Source organism: Schistocerca piceifrons, chromosome 1 (assembly GCF_021461385.2).
Source record: "Schistocerca piceifrons isolate TAMUIC-IGC-003096 chromosome 1, iqSchPice1.1, whole genome shotgun sequence".
Taxonomy (NCBI): Eukaryota; Metazoa; Arthropoda; class Insecta; order Orthoptera; family Acrididae; genus Schistocerca; species Schistocerca piceifrons.
The window spans coordinates 577,511,640-577,527,471 of record NC_060138.1 but is presented as its reverse complement, the minus strand read 5'-3'; the positions used below and the strand labels follow the sequence as shown (position 1 = coordinate 577,527,471).

Sequence of the window (15,832 nt, the reverse complement as noted above, 5' to 3'; positions counted from 1 at the left end):
TTCTGCACACAATTTTTTTCCACTGATTCCTAATTTTGAGGAGGGACCTTTTGGGGAAGGGCAACAACTTATCTACAGAAGCCTGGTACGTGACGCCACACATCAGTTCTCTATAGGTGGGGAGTTGCCTTTCCCTTATTTTATGTTAATTACAGGTTAACTTTAATATCACATATTGATTATTATTAGTGTAGGGGCCCACATCACAAAATAAATTTTGCTAGTTCTGAGTCTTATACAAGTTTGTGTCTATGACTGGATAAATTAATCATACATACATTTTTTTTTTCATGATTTTGCTATACTGTACCTAGCACCTGTAGTATGACTGCCACACCAAATTAAGTGAATGCACCACATATTCCCTCCCCAATGAAGATTTGTAAAGACTTTGTAAATTTAGTGTAATAGGGAGGTTACAGACTTGAAGCACATATTCTGCTACTCTTATGAAGTAATGCTCAGAAATTTAACTTATTTCATGTAGTAACACACAATTATTAAAAAAAAAAAAATCTGTAGTTCTGAGGCAAGGAAATAAAACTATCTGTAGTTCTGAGGCAAGGAAATAAAACTAGCAGTAAGCTAAGTGGTGAAGATTGATAAAATTACCGCCTACGGCTAGCTTCAAATTATTTAATGAAAGTATTTTAATGTGCTGAAAATAACAGTTGCAGTTGCTGAGAAATTGTGCATTAACTTCATCTTAAGACCCACATAATGGGAGGGTATTACATTAAATCAATGAAGATATTACGCGAGCAGCTAAGTAATATAGGAAAATGACAGCTGATACTTCATTATTACTCACCGCAATCATACTGAATAAGCCTGGGATCAGGAAACTGGGTTGCCATTGCGCTCACTACAGGATACAACAATGCACAACGAGGTGACAACTCCCGTTGAAGTTCAGCTGTAAATCTTCTGTCTTCCCACAATCGTGAAGGTGGGGGGTGAGAGACATGAAATTTTGGCTGAGGTGCTGCCACTGCTGGCACAAACAACAGGAACCTGCAAAAAAAATTATTCATAAGAAAAATGGTAATTAAATACATTTCCAGGATAAGACAAGCACTAACATAAATCGTTTGGTCTTATTTTTAGAACTGACATCCCAGGAGTGAGGGTATAGCAATGATTTGCAATACATAAGTACTAAGGATTTCCATTTATTTTTAATTTTTTTGTTCAGTCCAGAGAGAAATACATAACATGTTAGGTATTATCTGCTAGCATAAAAATGTTATGGGAAAGTTTAACAGATCTGTGGCAGATGTTCAAAGACATACTGAGAGTCACAGAGGCATGTAATGTAACCTGGAATGCCAAGTGGGGGGAGGGGGAATAGATGTGAAGGGAAGCAGAAGTCCTGCAAGATGGAAACAAATTATACGGAAAATAATTTATTTGTTGGTGAGGTAACTACATAAGAACTGACATGAGGTAATATAGAATGCACAAATATTTCTGTATGTAACTACTATCTTAGTTTAGAATGGTTCAATGGAAAAATTGGGAAGGGATTTAAATTAATAAAAAGGGTCACTTGGCAACAAATCTCTTGTTAGTAATAACAATCGAAGAACATTATAAATTTTAAAACCAAATGAACAGGGTGGGCAAGCTCTCTCATAAGCAACAATAATTTAAAAATTAGCCACAATACAGGTATAACTGGCAACAGCAATGTTCAGTTTGGAAAAGGACCAAAGAAACTTAGCGGACATAACAAAGAGTTCTAGTAACATATCAAACAGAATTATGGCACAAAATACAGTGACTACACTGAACAGACATGATCTTCAAAAAGAGTAACTCAATAACAAATTAAGACAAATGTCTGTCTTGAGCAGCTAGTTCAGTAGCCCACATGTAATGGAAATATCTGAGACCTCGTAGTTACAACGAGGCCGAACTTCATCAACGGCGCCAGTATAGGACACAGGAATTAGAGATCATGATGTCATCAAATCTACTGAGGTTATTAAAGTTAATAAATCGATCAAGAAGTCTAGGATTGTTTCTGCTACAAAGAACAGATAAGCAGCTGTTAGCACCTAACTTGGACAATGAACTGCAATCATTTAGGTCCGGTATGATGGACAAGAGGAATTATGGATAAACTTTATACAGATTGTAAATCATGCTCTGGACAAGTATGTGCCTAGTAAGGGCACTGACAACGGAAAAGACCCACAGTGGTTTAGCAAAGAAATTCGAAACTGCTGAGAAAGCAAAGGCTGTTGCAGTCTCGATTCAAAAAAGAACTGGCAAGTGAACAGGCAAAGATTAGTAGAGATTTGTGCACGAGTGAAAAGATCTGCGCGCAACACAAGAACAACTACCATCTTCACACCTTAGCGAAACATCTAGCAGAAAACACAAGAAAATTCGGGTCCTACACAAAACTGCTAAGTGAGTCTAACAGTTCCATCCAGTCACTCATCGACCAGTCTGGTGTGACAGCTGAAGATACACAACAAAATCAAAATTAAATTCCATGTTTAAATAATAATTAATGCAGGAGAATAACAAAAATGTACCATCATCTGGCCATAGCACAGAGTCATGTGTGACACAGTAATAGCATCCCTGGCATAGAGAACCAACTGAAAGTGTTGAAAAAAAAAAATCAGTAACCATGTCAGGACGGAATATCAACTCTGTGTTACAAAGAGTACTCTGTGACATTTATTGGTAATCTCTCATCCAGTGCAAAGTCCCAACTGACAGGGAAAAAGTGTAGGTGACTCCAGTATATAAGATGGGTAAAGGAACAGACATGCAAAATTACAGACCAGTATCCTTAACATCGGTTTGCTGCAGAATTCTGGAATATATCCCAAGTTTGAATGTAATAAATTTACTAGAGACTGAAAAGCTTATGTCCACGAATCAGCACTGTTTTATAAAGCACTGCTTACATGAAATACAGCTTGCCCTTTTCCCACATGATATACTATGAACTATGGATGAAGGGCAATTGGCAGTTTCTATATTCCTAGATTTCTGAAAAGCATTTGAGATGGTACCAGACTGCAGATTGTTAATACAGGTTTGAGCATACAGAATAGGTTCCCCGATATGTGTGGCTCATTAAATAATAGAACCTCGATGGTGGGTGTTCATCAGAGACAAGGGTCATCACCAGGAGTGGCTGGGATAGTGCAAAAGGACTGCTATTATTTTCTGTATACATAAATGATCTGGCAGACTGGATGACCAGCAATTTGCTACTGTTTGCTGATGATGCTGAGGTGTAAACGAAGGTGTTAAAGATGAGTGACTATAGGATGGTACAATATGACATAGACATAATTTCTAGTTGGTTTGATAAATGGCAGTTGGCTCTAAACATAGAAAGTATAAGTTAATGTGGACGAGTACAAAAAAAAAAATAAACCAAAATAAACACATTATGTTTGGATATAGCATTAGCAGTGTCCTCCTTGACACAGTCACGCCATTTAGATATCTGGGGATACCATTGCTAAGCAATATGAAATGTCACGAGCAAGTGAGGATTATGGTAGAGAAGTGGTCAACTTCAGTTTATTGCAAGAATTTTCAGAAAGTGTGGTTCATCTGTAAAGGAGACCACATATAGGACTCTACTGCGACCTATTCTCGAGTAATGCTTGACTCTCTGAGATTTCCACCACGTCAGATTAAAGAATGAAATGAAAGCAATTCAGAAGTTGCCTGCTACATTTGTTACTGGTATGTTCGAACAACATGCAAATGTTATGGAGGGAATCCATGGTGGGAAGGTTATATTCTCTTCGAAGAACACTACAGAGAATTAGAGAACTAGAATTTGAAGCTGACTGCAGAACAATCCTACTGCCAACAATATATTTTTCACTTAAGGACCACGAAGATAAGATATGAGAAATCAGTGCTCATATGGAGGCATATAGTGTGTCATTTTTCCCTCATTCTGTCTGGGAATGGAACAGGAAAGAAATCAACTAATAAGTGTTACAGGGTACTGTCTGTCACACACCACACAGTGGCTTGTGTATATAGATGCAGATGCTGATCAATAAAAGAGGTTTATATTTTGAATAAATCTGATGATCTGGAAATATATTTGTAATGGAGGATTCCACACAAGCGGCCATAGCTGCGCAGCAGACTACATTATCCACACACATCCTTCAGACATGTAACTATCTGGCCAGAACCTCCACTTGGCCCAGTCTACATTCACCAAAGAAACTCCATCATTACATGATTATCACTTGGTTTTTAATGATTCAGATAAAAAAAACTATTTTGAAAATTTACTTACACATACAGATGACTTTCTTTTCATGAACTATTTTTTCCAAATAGTACTTCATTTATGTAACTACATCATCTCTAACAAGATGAACAGCAAGGCCAAGGTATGACCACAATTACTTCATCTGTTAATCGCTCTTCACTCTAGGTAACATGGTGCATCCTCTCTACAAAATAAATCCTCAATCCAGTTACGAATTTTATTTCATACCCCATATGACTGTAATTTTGTTAATATGCTTTGATTTAATACTGAGTCAAATGTTTTTTGGAGCAATGAGAGATCATTCAGTATTACAGGTGAAAGATGTTAAATGCTCATTGGTGCAATTGTGAAGGTTTCATGACTGCAGTCTGTGTTTGGAAATGGTACTTAAAATGCAATCAACAATAACTCTGAGACTGGGCAAGTCCTCAACTACCACAAGTGTAATGCATGAATCCAATTGTTAAAGAGAATTGGTGCTTCCTGTTTGACGAAGTTTACGGCAATGTCCAGAAATGTCGTACACCTTCAGGATGCTTCTGTGATGGAATAGCTACACTAAACTAAGGCAAATCAAATTTACAAATGTAAACAGTTTACAGGAGGAACCAACATCACGGAAGGATGCCAAAGTTTCATAGTTGATGACCACAACACTCTCAAATGAAGAGTGTTGTCTTCCCACAGATGTCATCAAAGAGGAGAAAAAACTGAAAAAAATACTGAAAGCCAGAGGTGCAACAGCGGGAAAGGCAGTAATCAAAATTACACTTGATTAAACTTAAAAACAACCATCAGTTGCTCCACTGTCAAAGATACTGCAATAGTTAGCTAGGAGGGAAAACAGTAAGAGATGTATTGAAATACTGTGGGTATATTGTTCACATATAGTTAAAGAAAACTTCTCCTAAGGTGAAATTAACCTCTGTTTTTCTTTTCAACTGCGAGGGATTTATTTACTTGGTTGGCTGCAAGTCCAGAATTCACTAGCAATTATTTTGATAATGATCTTGCTGAGTTACTAGAAAAACTAAAAAGTGAAAAGACAGGGATATTTATAAAGTAAACGTTGGTGTTAACAGACACTAAAACAGTCCGCCCTGTAAATTCAAAAATGTGAAAAGCAGTGCAAGTAAACCTGCTACTGTAGCTCTAAGAATTCCTTACTTTTCTGTGAAATAAAAGTGAGTACCTCTATGTTTACCACCTCAAAGCCAATACTGAAAATAATTTTTGAGGCCAAGTGATGCTTTAAGCTATGATATCTAGCATTGTCTGAAACACCAGTGACAACTGTGTCTCAGCAGAAAAACTGAAATTGCGTAATAGTATTTCATGATAATCATAAAATTGTCATTACATGGTTCGTTCAAAAAGTCAACTAGTTTCAATACAGTTTAAAAGCAAATCTGCTACGAAACGTAAAAATGGTTCTTGTGAAGCTATTAGCTGTATTTCTCAAAAAGAATTTTAGAGCAGTTTAATATAAGTCATGTGCTATGTGTTACTGGAATGTAAGAAATGTCCAAAACAATAACAGTTTTATAGTGTCTTTTCTGCACACTTGTGAGTGGTTTGTATTACCACTATATGAAGTTTTACTGTGTCACTAGCATTCAACTTCACTGCCCCATGGGATTTGGACGAGGCTACACATCAATAATGTAATTTTACATGAAATAATTTTCAAAAGAAAGACAAACTAACCTTGAAAATGCATCTTTCAGTTCTTCGACATACGAAGTATTTGTATGAATCACAGCCTTTAATGCTTCAGTAGTGTTCCAGTAAACTTCTGGTCTGTTACATTGCCTATGTGCATGTTGGCAATGAACATAACCACTGCTCTTCCATCCACGTGACGTACACTGCTGATCGACAATTCTAACTGCTTCAACTAAGTCAGACCCATAGATTGGACAAGCAGCACATCGCCTCTGATTGACCATATTAATCGTACAAAGCTTTTCTCTCCGTTTCATATGTCGCTTTTTATTCAGTTCCGGCTAAAACAATACACAATTCAAAGAAATGAAATATCAACCACAAGAACAATATTGTTGGAAACTTTACATTTCAATTTTATCCATATTATTTGCATTCAGATTATTATAAATTTATCAGCATTTCTTTATCAAAGATTATGCACAGATAAGTCATTTTTAACAACTGCTTAAAATTAGAAAATTCACAGGAAACCAAAATTCCCATTACATAGACAAGAATTAAATCAAACAAAAATACAAATTCATATAAGAAGAGTGAAAACAAAATGCATTAAAACCATACCTAAAAAGTTTAAATAAAGCAAGACAAAAGTGGCTGAAAAAAACAGTGGGGTAGAAGAGTAATGGACGTGTTGTTAACAGGGAAAGGACAGTAGTGTATGGTAAAATATGAAGTTTAATTGGAAGGAGCATCAAAATGTGAGAAATCAGAGAAAAACAATGAATAGGCAATAAAGGTGATGTGGGAGAAATTACAGTAATTTAAGTTGAAGACGTAGTATAAACTGAAGAGTTTGTTTTTATCTGCAGAGCTCAGATGTACTATTGCTAGAAATCATATCCACACAATTTCAAAAAAGCTGATATAACCTGCAGGGTCAACAGTAACCCATGAGTCAATAAGGACAAAAGAACACTGCCTTAGGTTGTAATATTATTACTTTATTGATAACCAATAATCCAAATGTATTATAAAAAGGGATGTATATGTGTGTTTGTGTGTGTATGTATATTCCACATCTCCTCTTAAACCACTGGACCAATTTCAACTGAACTTGGTACACATGTCCCTTACTGTCAGGCAACAAACACTTTGGGGTAAAAACCCAAGTTCAGGAGATATAACATCACAAACACTGAGATTTGTGAAAAACGGCTGTATCATGAATGATGTTTAAATTTATTATTTCTTTGCTACTGACACTATTCGCAACATATTTCGGAGACAGTATCCATGTATGCCACTGAATGTACCTAAAGAAGTATGTCATTGTATGCCCGTGAAAGGCAAAGGTCCTGAGTTCGAGTCTCGGTCCGGCACACAGTTTTAATCTGCCAGTAAGTTTAGTTTTCAGTTCTCAGATTGTTTATGGTGTAGGAAGTTTGTGCCTTCTCCTGTAAAACTGCACTTTTCTGACTCATGACTTTTTTGAAACAAGAAATTCAAATAATTTACTACTGCGTATATGCAACTCTCCAACACATGTGAATAAAGAATATGAGCATGATGTAAATGAGTAGAGCACAATGTAAATGAGCAGACAAGGAATAATTAAAATTTTTCAACTGAACAACACAAGTTCTACAACTTTAACAGACAACAGTAAAAAGTTATGCAACTTCAAGTTTAAGACGCTACCTCTAAAATTTTAACAGTCTCTCACAGAAAGGATGAGTCAGCTCTCAGAAGGCATAGTCAACATTTTAATTACCATCTTGGTAGAAACAATGTAAAGTACCATGACTGACAGTTTGCTTGCATTTATGTATCTGCAGTCCTCGTACACAGTGAAATCTGTGTGCCACAGTACGGTAGCACACTGTTACAGGAGCCAGAACAAACCGGTGCAGCTTACTGATGAAATTTTGGGCAGCAGCTGTAGAAGGTGAATCAATACGATTTCTTTTGGCCATTGGGACCAGCCCAACATAGCTGCAAAATTTTCATCCTGCACCCCTCTCTTTTGAGTTGAGTGCGAGTTGACATTTTGTATCCAGTGTTCATGAGTATGTGCAAAAATTTAATATCTTAACGATTCAGGTAGGCAACATTAATGTTTGTGATAGAAGCTTTCTCAAATAAATAGATAAAGAAATCATTTGTAAACAGTATTATCAATGTATAAACACAAGTTCAATTTTCTTTCATATTTCACTAATAGTGATAAAAACAATGCAACACACGTGAGTTGTATTAAAGACATACCATATTTACTCGAATCTAAGCCACACTTTTTTTCCAGTTTTTGTAATCCAAAAAACCGCCTGCGGCTTAGAATCGAGTGCAAAACAAGCGGAAGTTCTGAAAAATGTTGGTGGGTGCCGCCACAACTAACTTCTGCCGTTGAATATATGTAGCGCTACATAGGCATGCTTTGTAGGCACAAAGATAAATACTTGCACCAAAACCGCTGCATCTTTTTTTAAAAACAGGGGTGGAAGACGAGCTTTTTTCTCCGCCCCGAGTTTCGACCACTGCATTTTCGTACATTATCCAACGAAGTAAATACAAATTCCGTATTGTTCATCTTCGAATGTAGCAGCAGCATTTCAATGTACTACGAAAATCCGACTGGCAAGATTGTTTGGGATGTTTGTCAATATGGCCAACTCTAAGTTCTGAATTTTTTCCTACCTGTGACAAGAGATCGTTGCTAATAAGAACTTTTATGAATTGTGAATCGCATGCAGTATTCTTTTTACCATAAGAATAATACCATACGAATATAAACATTTTGCCATGTATTCTTTCGTGTTTGCTGCTACCTCATTTAAATCCTGTCTGCCTAATAAACTACGAAACTAGAGTGAGACAACAGCAAACGCGGAAGAATATACATATCATGCCATCTTTATATTTGTATTATTCTTATGCCTAATAGTGATACAGTCAGAAATGAAGCATGGCAATTGACTACATTTTTAAATCTAAGATGACTCTAATTTCTGTGCAGAATGTAACATACTAAAGAGGCACCTGCAAAGATTTTCAAATGGAGAAAAATTTTCGCTAAACTGTCGTTCAGAACATCTATCATACGCAGTCTATTATTTGGTTCTTGTTAATCATTAGCAAAGAAAGCAGCAAGCAGCAGTGTAAGTAACAACAAATACCAGTCTCTTGCCATTGTTTCGCTAATGAGACGATTCCTCTTTTTTTTTTTTTTTTTTTTTTTTTTTTTTAATAAAAAAAATTATAAGCGACGGTAGCACACACAAAAGGAAGCCATGCCGCGAGCGGTGACAGGCCGTAAACACGCACTATTAGAATGCAACAAACAATGCATGACACAGTACAGTAATGCATTTTCAGCTTAGAGTGACGTAAACACCTATAACAAAGAAAACGGCACTAATCAGATCAAAGAAAGATAAGCAATCAATTCAAACCAGACAAAGCACGTGAAAAAGGAATCGTACCCGTATAAATAAGGACGGAGCGCCTGACGCATAGCAATGGCTACCTTGCAAAGCGTAACTGCTAAGCTTACAACTCGAACCAAACTACTGTAGCTGTATCGTCATTCATTCGATCTAAATTGGGTCTCATATTACAATGGACCAACGTTGTTTTGATTTGGAGATGTGGCCTAAAACTTTTGTCTCCCCTTGAATTTCGAGTCTCAAATTTCAGGTGCGGCTTAGATTTGGGAAAAGTTTTTTTCCTCGATTTCGAGTCTCATTTTTCAGGTGCGGCTTAGATTTGAGTGCGGCTTAGATTCGAGTAAATACGGTAGTGCATTACAATTGTTGTCTGATTATTATCTATAAATACTGTAAGGAATAAGTATGTCATTGTAAATGAGGTAATAAGTGAACTAATTTGTTATTGTCTTTCTAATTGTGAAATATAAACTTCCACAACTGGAAATGTCACAGTTATTAAAATATTCCTGAGTATTAAACTGTGGTCAGGTGAATTTTTTACTGAAACTTGATGTTTCATCCCTGTCTGTAATGGACATCTTCAAGGAGGGTTGTAGCTTCTTTGTAGGTCTGATGCACATCCTGACTTGGTTCACTAGTGAGCAATAATGTGTATTAGATCTCTGAGAAGATGTCCTCCACAAATGGGGATGAAATGGTATGTTTCAACAAGAAATCCATCTGACCACATGTCATAATAGCATAGAATATTTATAATACATGTGATTCTGAATCCATTATTGCAGACACATTTCTCATGTTGATTATAGAGTATTTAATTTAACAATGAATCAGAACAACAGAGCATTTCTGCAGTAATTTTTTTATACCCTGTATGCCACAATGAAATTTTTGTTTTCAACAATAAGGGATCTTCTGAATCACTTTTTTACACATTGGCAGCATACACATTAAAAATACAAATCAAATAAAATCTTAATTGGGATCATGTTGTGTAGTGTCACAGTTCACCTATGAAAGACGCAAAAATTCAAATATGACTTCAAAATTTACAGGAATTGACTAACAAAAAATGTGTGTGGTCTTTGGTTCTCCATAACAGAAAAATCTTCAATCAAACATTCAACAACAAATGATTCAACCCAGTTTTTAATATAATTGCAGTATTAAGTGACAACAAATTGTAACAGTATTCTTCTTCTGCAAGGTCTCATACATAAATTACTGCAAGTGCTTGAGATAACTGCTGGCATGTTAAAAATACCTTTTATCAGGCCATATTTCCAAAATAATTAGTGGGTGTGACTAATTTTGACAAAAATTTGCGCAATATCACCTCATAACATGACTTGTTTTTAGTGAAGAAATTTCCCCCTCAGAGGTGTTATAGCGTTCTCATACCACTGAATATTAATGTTTGAATGCAAATATTTAATAATTTCCATATTCATCTTTTTCAAATACAGCATAACTAGTATTTCTCATGCTGTAAGGCAATTAAACATTTTAGCTTAAAATACTTACCAAATAAAACACAGAATCCTTGCTTGCATCTGTCTCTTGTTTATGATTTGTGGACACCAAAGACTTGACACCATCCAGATCCAGATTACCTCCTGTCAGTGTAATTAATGACTTCGAGGTGACATTATTTCTCGTCTGTTGCACAAGTGCTGCCAATACGGGCTGAGTCAACACTGCACTAGTTTTTGTGGAAGTAGATGTGGTAGTAGTTGTAAGAGTAGTTGTTCCAGTGATCACTACACTATTGGCTGAGCTATGATTGGAATGTACAACAGTGTTCACATTTAAGGGAGGCACTCTCATCACAGGTTTTGCCGATGTGCCAGATGTAACAATCCTATTCACTGATGAACTTGAAACAGATGAACTATTCACTGATTTTGAAAGAACTGTTACTCTTTGCCCATTTGGTAATACTCCTGTAAGCATTATTGGTGAATTAGTTTCACAAAACAATTAACAAAAGAAAAATATATAAATATTTGCATGTAAACACCAGTTTTGGCAACAGCAATTTCATAACAGTATGCATGCAAGCACACCCTGTAACAAAATAGTCATGGCTTTTGATAGATATTTAACTCATATTCAACAACGGCTGACACTTTTTATTTTTCTGATCTATGCCAAAGTCAATACAGTAAAAAGAAAGGAGAATCTTATGCAATTCATGTAAATTCATAGAAGGAAAATTGAAAATGTCAACAATAACATACATATGGATTTGCAGCAAAAGATGTAAAAATATGACTATCAACATGTAAAAATCAAACAGTGGAAAATCCAGGATGGAATGCAACAATACTATGAAAGGAAAGTTGCCTCTCACCACACAACAGAAATTCTGAGTCGCAGATACGCACAACAAAAAGACTTCACAATTAAAGCTTTCTGCCATAGTAAACAGTAAACGACACACCCACACACACACACACACACACACACACACACGCGCGTGATAGTCATGTGTGTGTGTGTGTGTGTGTGTGTGTGTGTGTGTGTGTGTGTGTGTGTGTGTGTGTGTGTGTTCTATTGTTGATGAAGGCCCTATGGCCGAAAGCTTTAACTGTGAGTGTCTTTTTGCTGTGCCTATCTGCGACTCTGCATCTCCACTGCATGGTGAGTAGCAATTTCTCTTTCATAGAAACACACGTAACATACATGTATATAAGCCATAACAAGAAAACCATGCTACTTTCCAACAAAGCCAAACTTCAAAAGCTTTCTTTTTTTTTCCTTCCCATAAATTCCGGACTTCAAATAGCAATTGTTGGAGACAGCATCATGTGTGTGTAGTGTTGCCGAATAGATTGTCAAATATAGTCAACAATTCTGCTTCATAATTTCCTGTGTTGTTCTGAGGAAACAGGAAGTATGAACATGTGTTTTACATACTGAGTTAACACTGAAAATGTGGGTTGCTACAAAAGCACATTGGATCATGACCTAAATTACCAATGCATCAAGTCTGGTAGTCGCATGGTCACAGACAGGGTGAATTAGCAAAATTAAATAAATATTTTTAAAAAATAGCATATAATATTTCTAAATGAATCTTGTAAGCACCAAAAAGAATAACAGTGTTGAAGAACTATCTTGTCCCCTATGTACTTGGAGGTATCTAAGGGAACATGTTTGCAAGAATCTTCATGTAGGTACAAAACTGGCAACACAGAATGCACCTGGTGCTCAAGAAGGACTGTGGTTGGTTGATTGCTGACTGTTATAATGTTGTTTTTCCAAGACACCAATGATCAGTAACTTTCTGCTTCATATGTGCAAGAGTCCTTCACAGCTTTTATTTATACCCACATTACAAGTCAATAGCCTGTGCTAAACACATCTACTGGTTACAACATTGGAATTGTCCCCTCATAAATGAACTACAAAATGTGAACTTAATAATAAAGAATTGGGAAATAAATAATGAAATAATGCAATGAAAAAAAAGAAAGAAGGAATAATATTTTTAATAAACTTTTTGACGACCCCAAAAATTATTAAAAAGTTGTGGCTATGTGACTGGGAGTTATTTGTGTTCCGGGAGTTATTTGTGTTCCATCAAGAGTCTTGTCCTCCAGATGCTGGAGAAAACTGAGAATTGTTAAAAAACACCACACACACAACAATGACAACAACAACAATAACAACAACAAGAACAACCTATGAACCACATTAACTCTCAACTACCTCAAGTGTGGGCTACTACTCAAGTGTTACTGTGGACACTTTCTTCAGGGAACTATATAACTGTTTTCTCGAAGGCATGTAGGCATCTCTGACATGAAAGACTGAATGTGAACAATAACCAAAAAGCGCATCCCACTTACTGGATGCCATGATGTATTGGGCAAGCAAATGTTGCACGATGCTGGAATAATCACAGCGCCAGTTCTTAACTATACTGATGTGGATCATTATGCATTAATGCCTTTAAAAGATCTTCACTAAACCTCAAAGGTCATCCTGAATGTGGAGAGTCACTAATGTCAAAATGAGCCTCCATATAAATAGAAAACCATTTTCAAGCCGTGTTCTGTCCAATGGCATTAACCCCATACATGGCACAAATGTTTCTGCCAGCCTCTTCTGCTGTCAAGCCTCTATTGAAGCATATGATGGAAATGTTCCGATTACTCCACGTGGCACTCCATTGTGTAGCATCCACAGCTCCATTCACTATCACAAAATGACAATATAAACAGCAACACACACATACATTTCATCTCATTCACTGCACAGCATGGGTCCACAAACATGTGATATAATAGTGAAATAAGAATAAAATTTAGAAGTATCTTAATATATTACCAGTTGAGTTTGCTTGGACCGTCTGGCTGGCTGATAAAGGCTGAACAATTTGTGCAGATGATGTAAGCAAGATGTGCCTACCACCAGATGACTGAACTATCTGTGCAAATCCTGCTGATACTGGTATCTTCTGTATACCATCTACTGGTTTTGACTGTTGAACTTGTAAGGAATTTGGTTGCAATACTATTTGATGCTGCTGTTGGTGGTGTTGGTTTTGCGCTGCAGTGACTGGAACAGCTGGTAAACATTTTTCATGAATGAGCATCTGGCACATAATGATGGTAAACAGAGAATTTAAGTGCATAAGAAAACACACCTTTATCATCCTAATCCAACATTTTCAGAATAAATGGCAAAGAAATATTTTACAAGCCTGCTTCACTACAGAGTGAACCTTAATGTATACATAATGAGTGTACTATTTCTGGAGTATGATAACTGTCTAAGACAACAATGAACTAAAGTCTATAAAAATTCTTTCTAGAGAAGTTACTCTGAATAACACAAAGAAACGACAGTGGAAGAGGCATTTATAGGAACATAAATTTTCTACATCTTTCAACTCTGAATGACAAAGATTTCAAGATGAAAATTTTACTCAAGGAAACTATAAAATTATGATACAAAATTGCTGACCACTATGTCCCTTCAATATGTGAACTATTTAGTACACAGCCCTATCCTAGATTTCAGAACTAACAGTGTCTTCATTGCAAAGGAGAGAGGGATAGGTTGGTGAAGTTTAAAAGCGATGTCAGATCACTCAGCACACAGGATGAAAGGGATCCATTTGTTGGAAGGACAAAGGGAGACAAAGATAAAGGTAGAGGCAACAGAGAGAGTAGGAGGACAAAGATAGTACAGGTGAGCATTTAGACCAGTGATAAGGAGCACAAGTGAGAAGTAACGATGGACTAAGAAAAAAAGAAATGAATTAATAGTGCAACCAAGAATTAAGGAGGAATATAATAGGAAAAAATACGATAATCCGATGTGAAGTGAGGGAGAACAAAAAAAGAAAAAGCAAAAACCAATAAGGAAAATAATTAAATAATACATAATAAATAATAATATCAAAAGATGATGGAGAGTGTATGTTAATGGAATTTTCAAATCCAAGGAGGTGTTGGAATGTGATGATACATTGGAGGTCAAGTTCCCATCTCCAGGGTTCAAGAAAACCTTTCACTTGTAATTTATTTTCTATGCACCAAGCCACGTGTTATGCATGAAGCAAAAGGATTTCCTCCTTACTAGCAGATCCCTGATAATTAATTTTGTTTCCTTTTGCATTATCAGCATTCAACTATGCACATGTTTTTACTTAATATGTCTTACAATCCTCTGTATAGCTTCTGACTCCCCAGTGTGATGTGCAACACAATACACATTGCCTTTGTCCCTTTCTCATATTTCATTTGAAAGAAGGAATCCCTGGTCATCAGTTACAAGCACATATCACTTAAGTACTAGTCCTCCAATACTTTGCATAATCAATACCCAATGAGATATAATTTGTAATTGAGGTGAATTAAACATAGTACACTATATTTCAGTGTAAAGAACGGCTTCATTTTATTATTTACTGGAACAGAAGCAAAAAGCAACTGGACAGAAATTTACAGATACAACTGTTACTGTTTGGAGTACAGAGGATCGAGGATAAACAAAAGTAGAGAGGGGGGGAAGGAGGGAGAGAGGGGGAGAGGGGGAGAGGGGGAGAGGGGAGGGGGGAGGGGAGAGGGGAGGGGGAGGGAGAGGGGGAGGGAGAGAGAGAGAGAGAGAGAGAGAGAGAGAGAGAGAGAGAGAGAGAGAGTGTGTGTTAGCCAGAAAAGAAAAAGAAAGCCACATGAAAATCCTAATCAAAAAACCCCGCATGTAAGACATTCTCGCATTTAATAAGTATCTCTATCTGTCCCTGTGAAAAACTACTGAAACTTCTTTTTAACTAATCTCATATTCGAAAAATTTCATTAAAAAAGTAATAATATGACATTTTATCATGACCAGAGATTTGTGTGTGTATCTCTTATTTTTGAACAGGTTATAGTAAAATGCTAATAGATTAAATGACAATAATTCACAATCAGCTCCTTTGGTTGAC

General features: G+C 36.3%; 1 protein-coding gene across 4 annotated transcripts in view; it reads right to left on the bottom strand.

The window, feature by feature from the left end:
• LOC124802186 (helicase domino) overlaps window positions 1–15,832 on the bottom strand; it is a 436,722-nt gene that overhangs the window by 247,278 nt on the left and 173,612 nt on the right. For all 4 annotated transcript variants that reach the window (XM_047263133.1, XM_047263131.1, XM_047263130.1 and 1 more), the window contains 4 exons: window positions 13,726–13,965; window positions 10,915–11,333; window positions 5,984–6,282; window positions 812–1,014 (listed from right to left, as the gene is read on the bottom strand). In XM_047263133.1, the coding sequence (XP_047119089.1) occupies window positions 812–1,014; window positions 5,984–6,282; window positions 10,915–11,333; window positions 13,726–13,965 (1,161 nt within the window). The remainder of the gene's footprint in view (window positions 1–811; window positions 1,015–5,983; window positions 6,283–10,914; window positions 11,334–13,725; window positions 13,966–15,832) is intronic.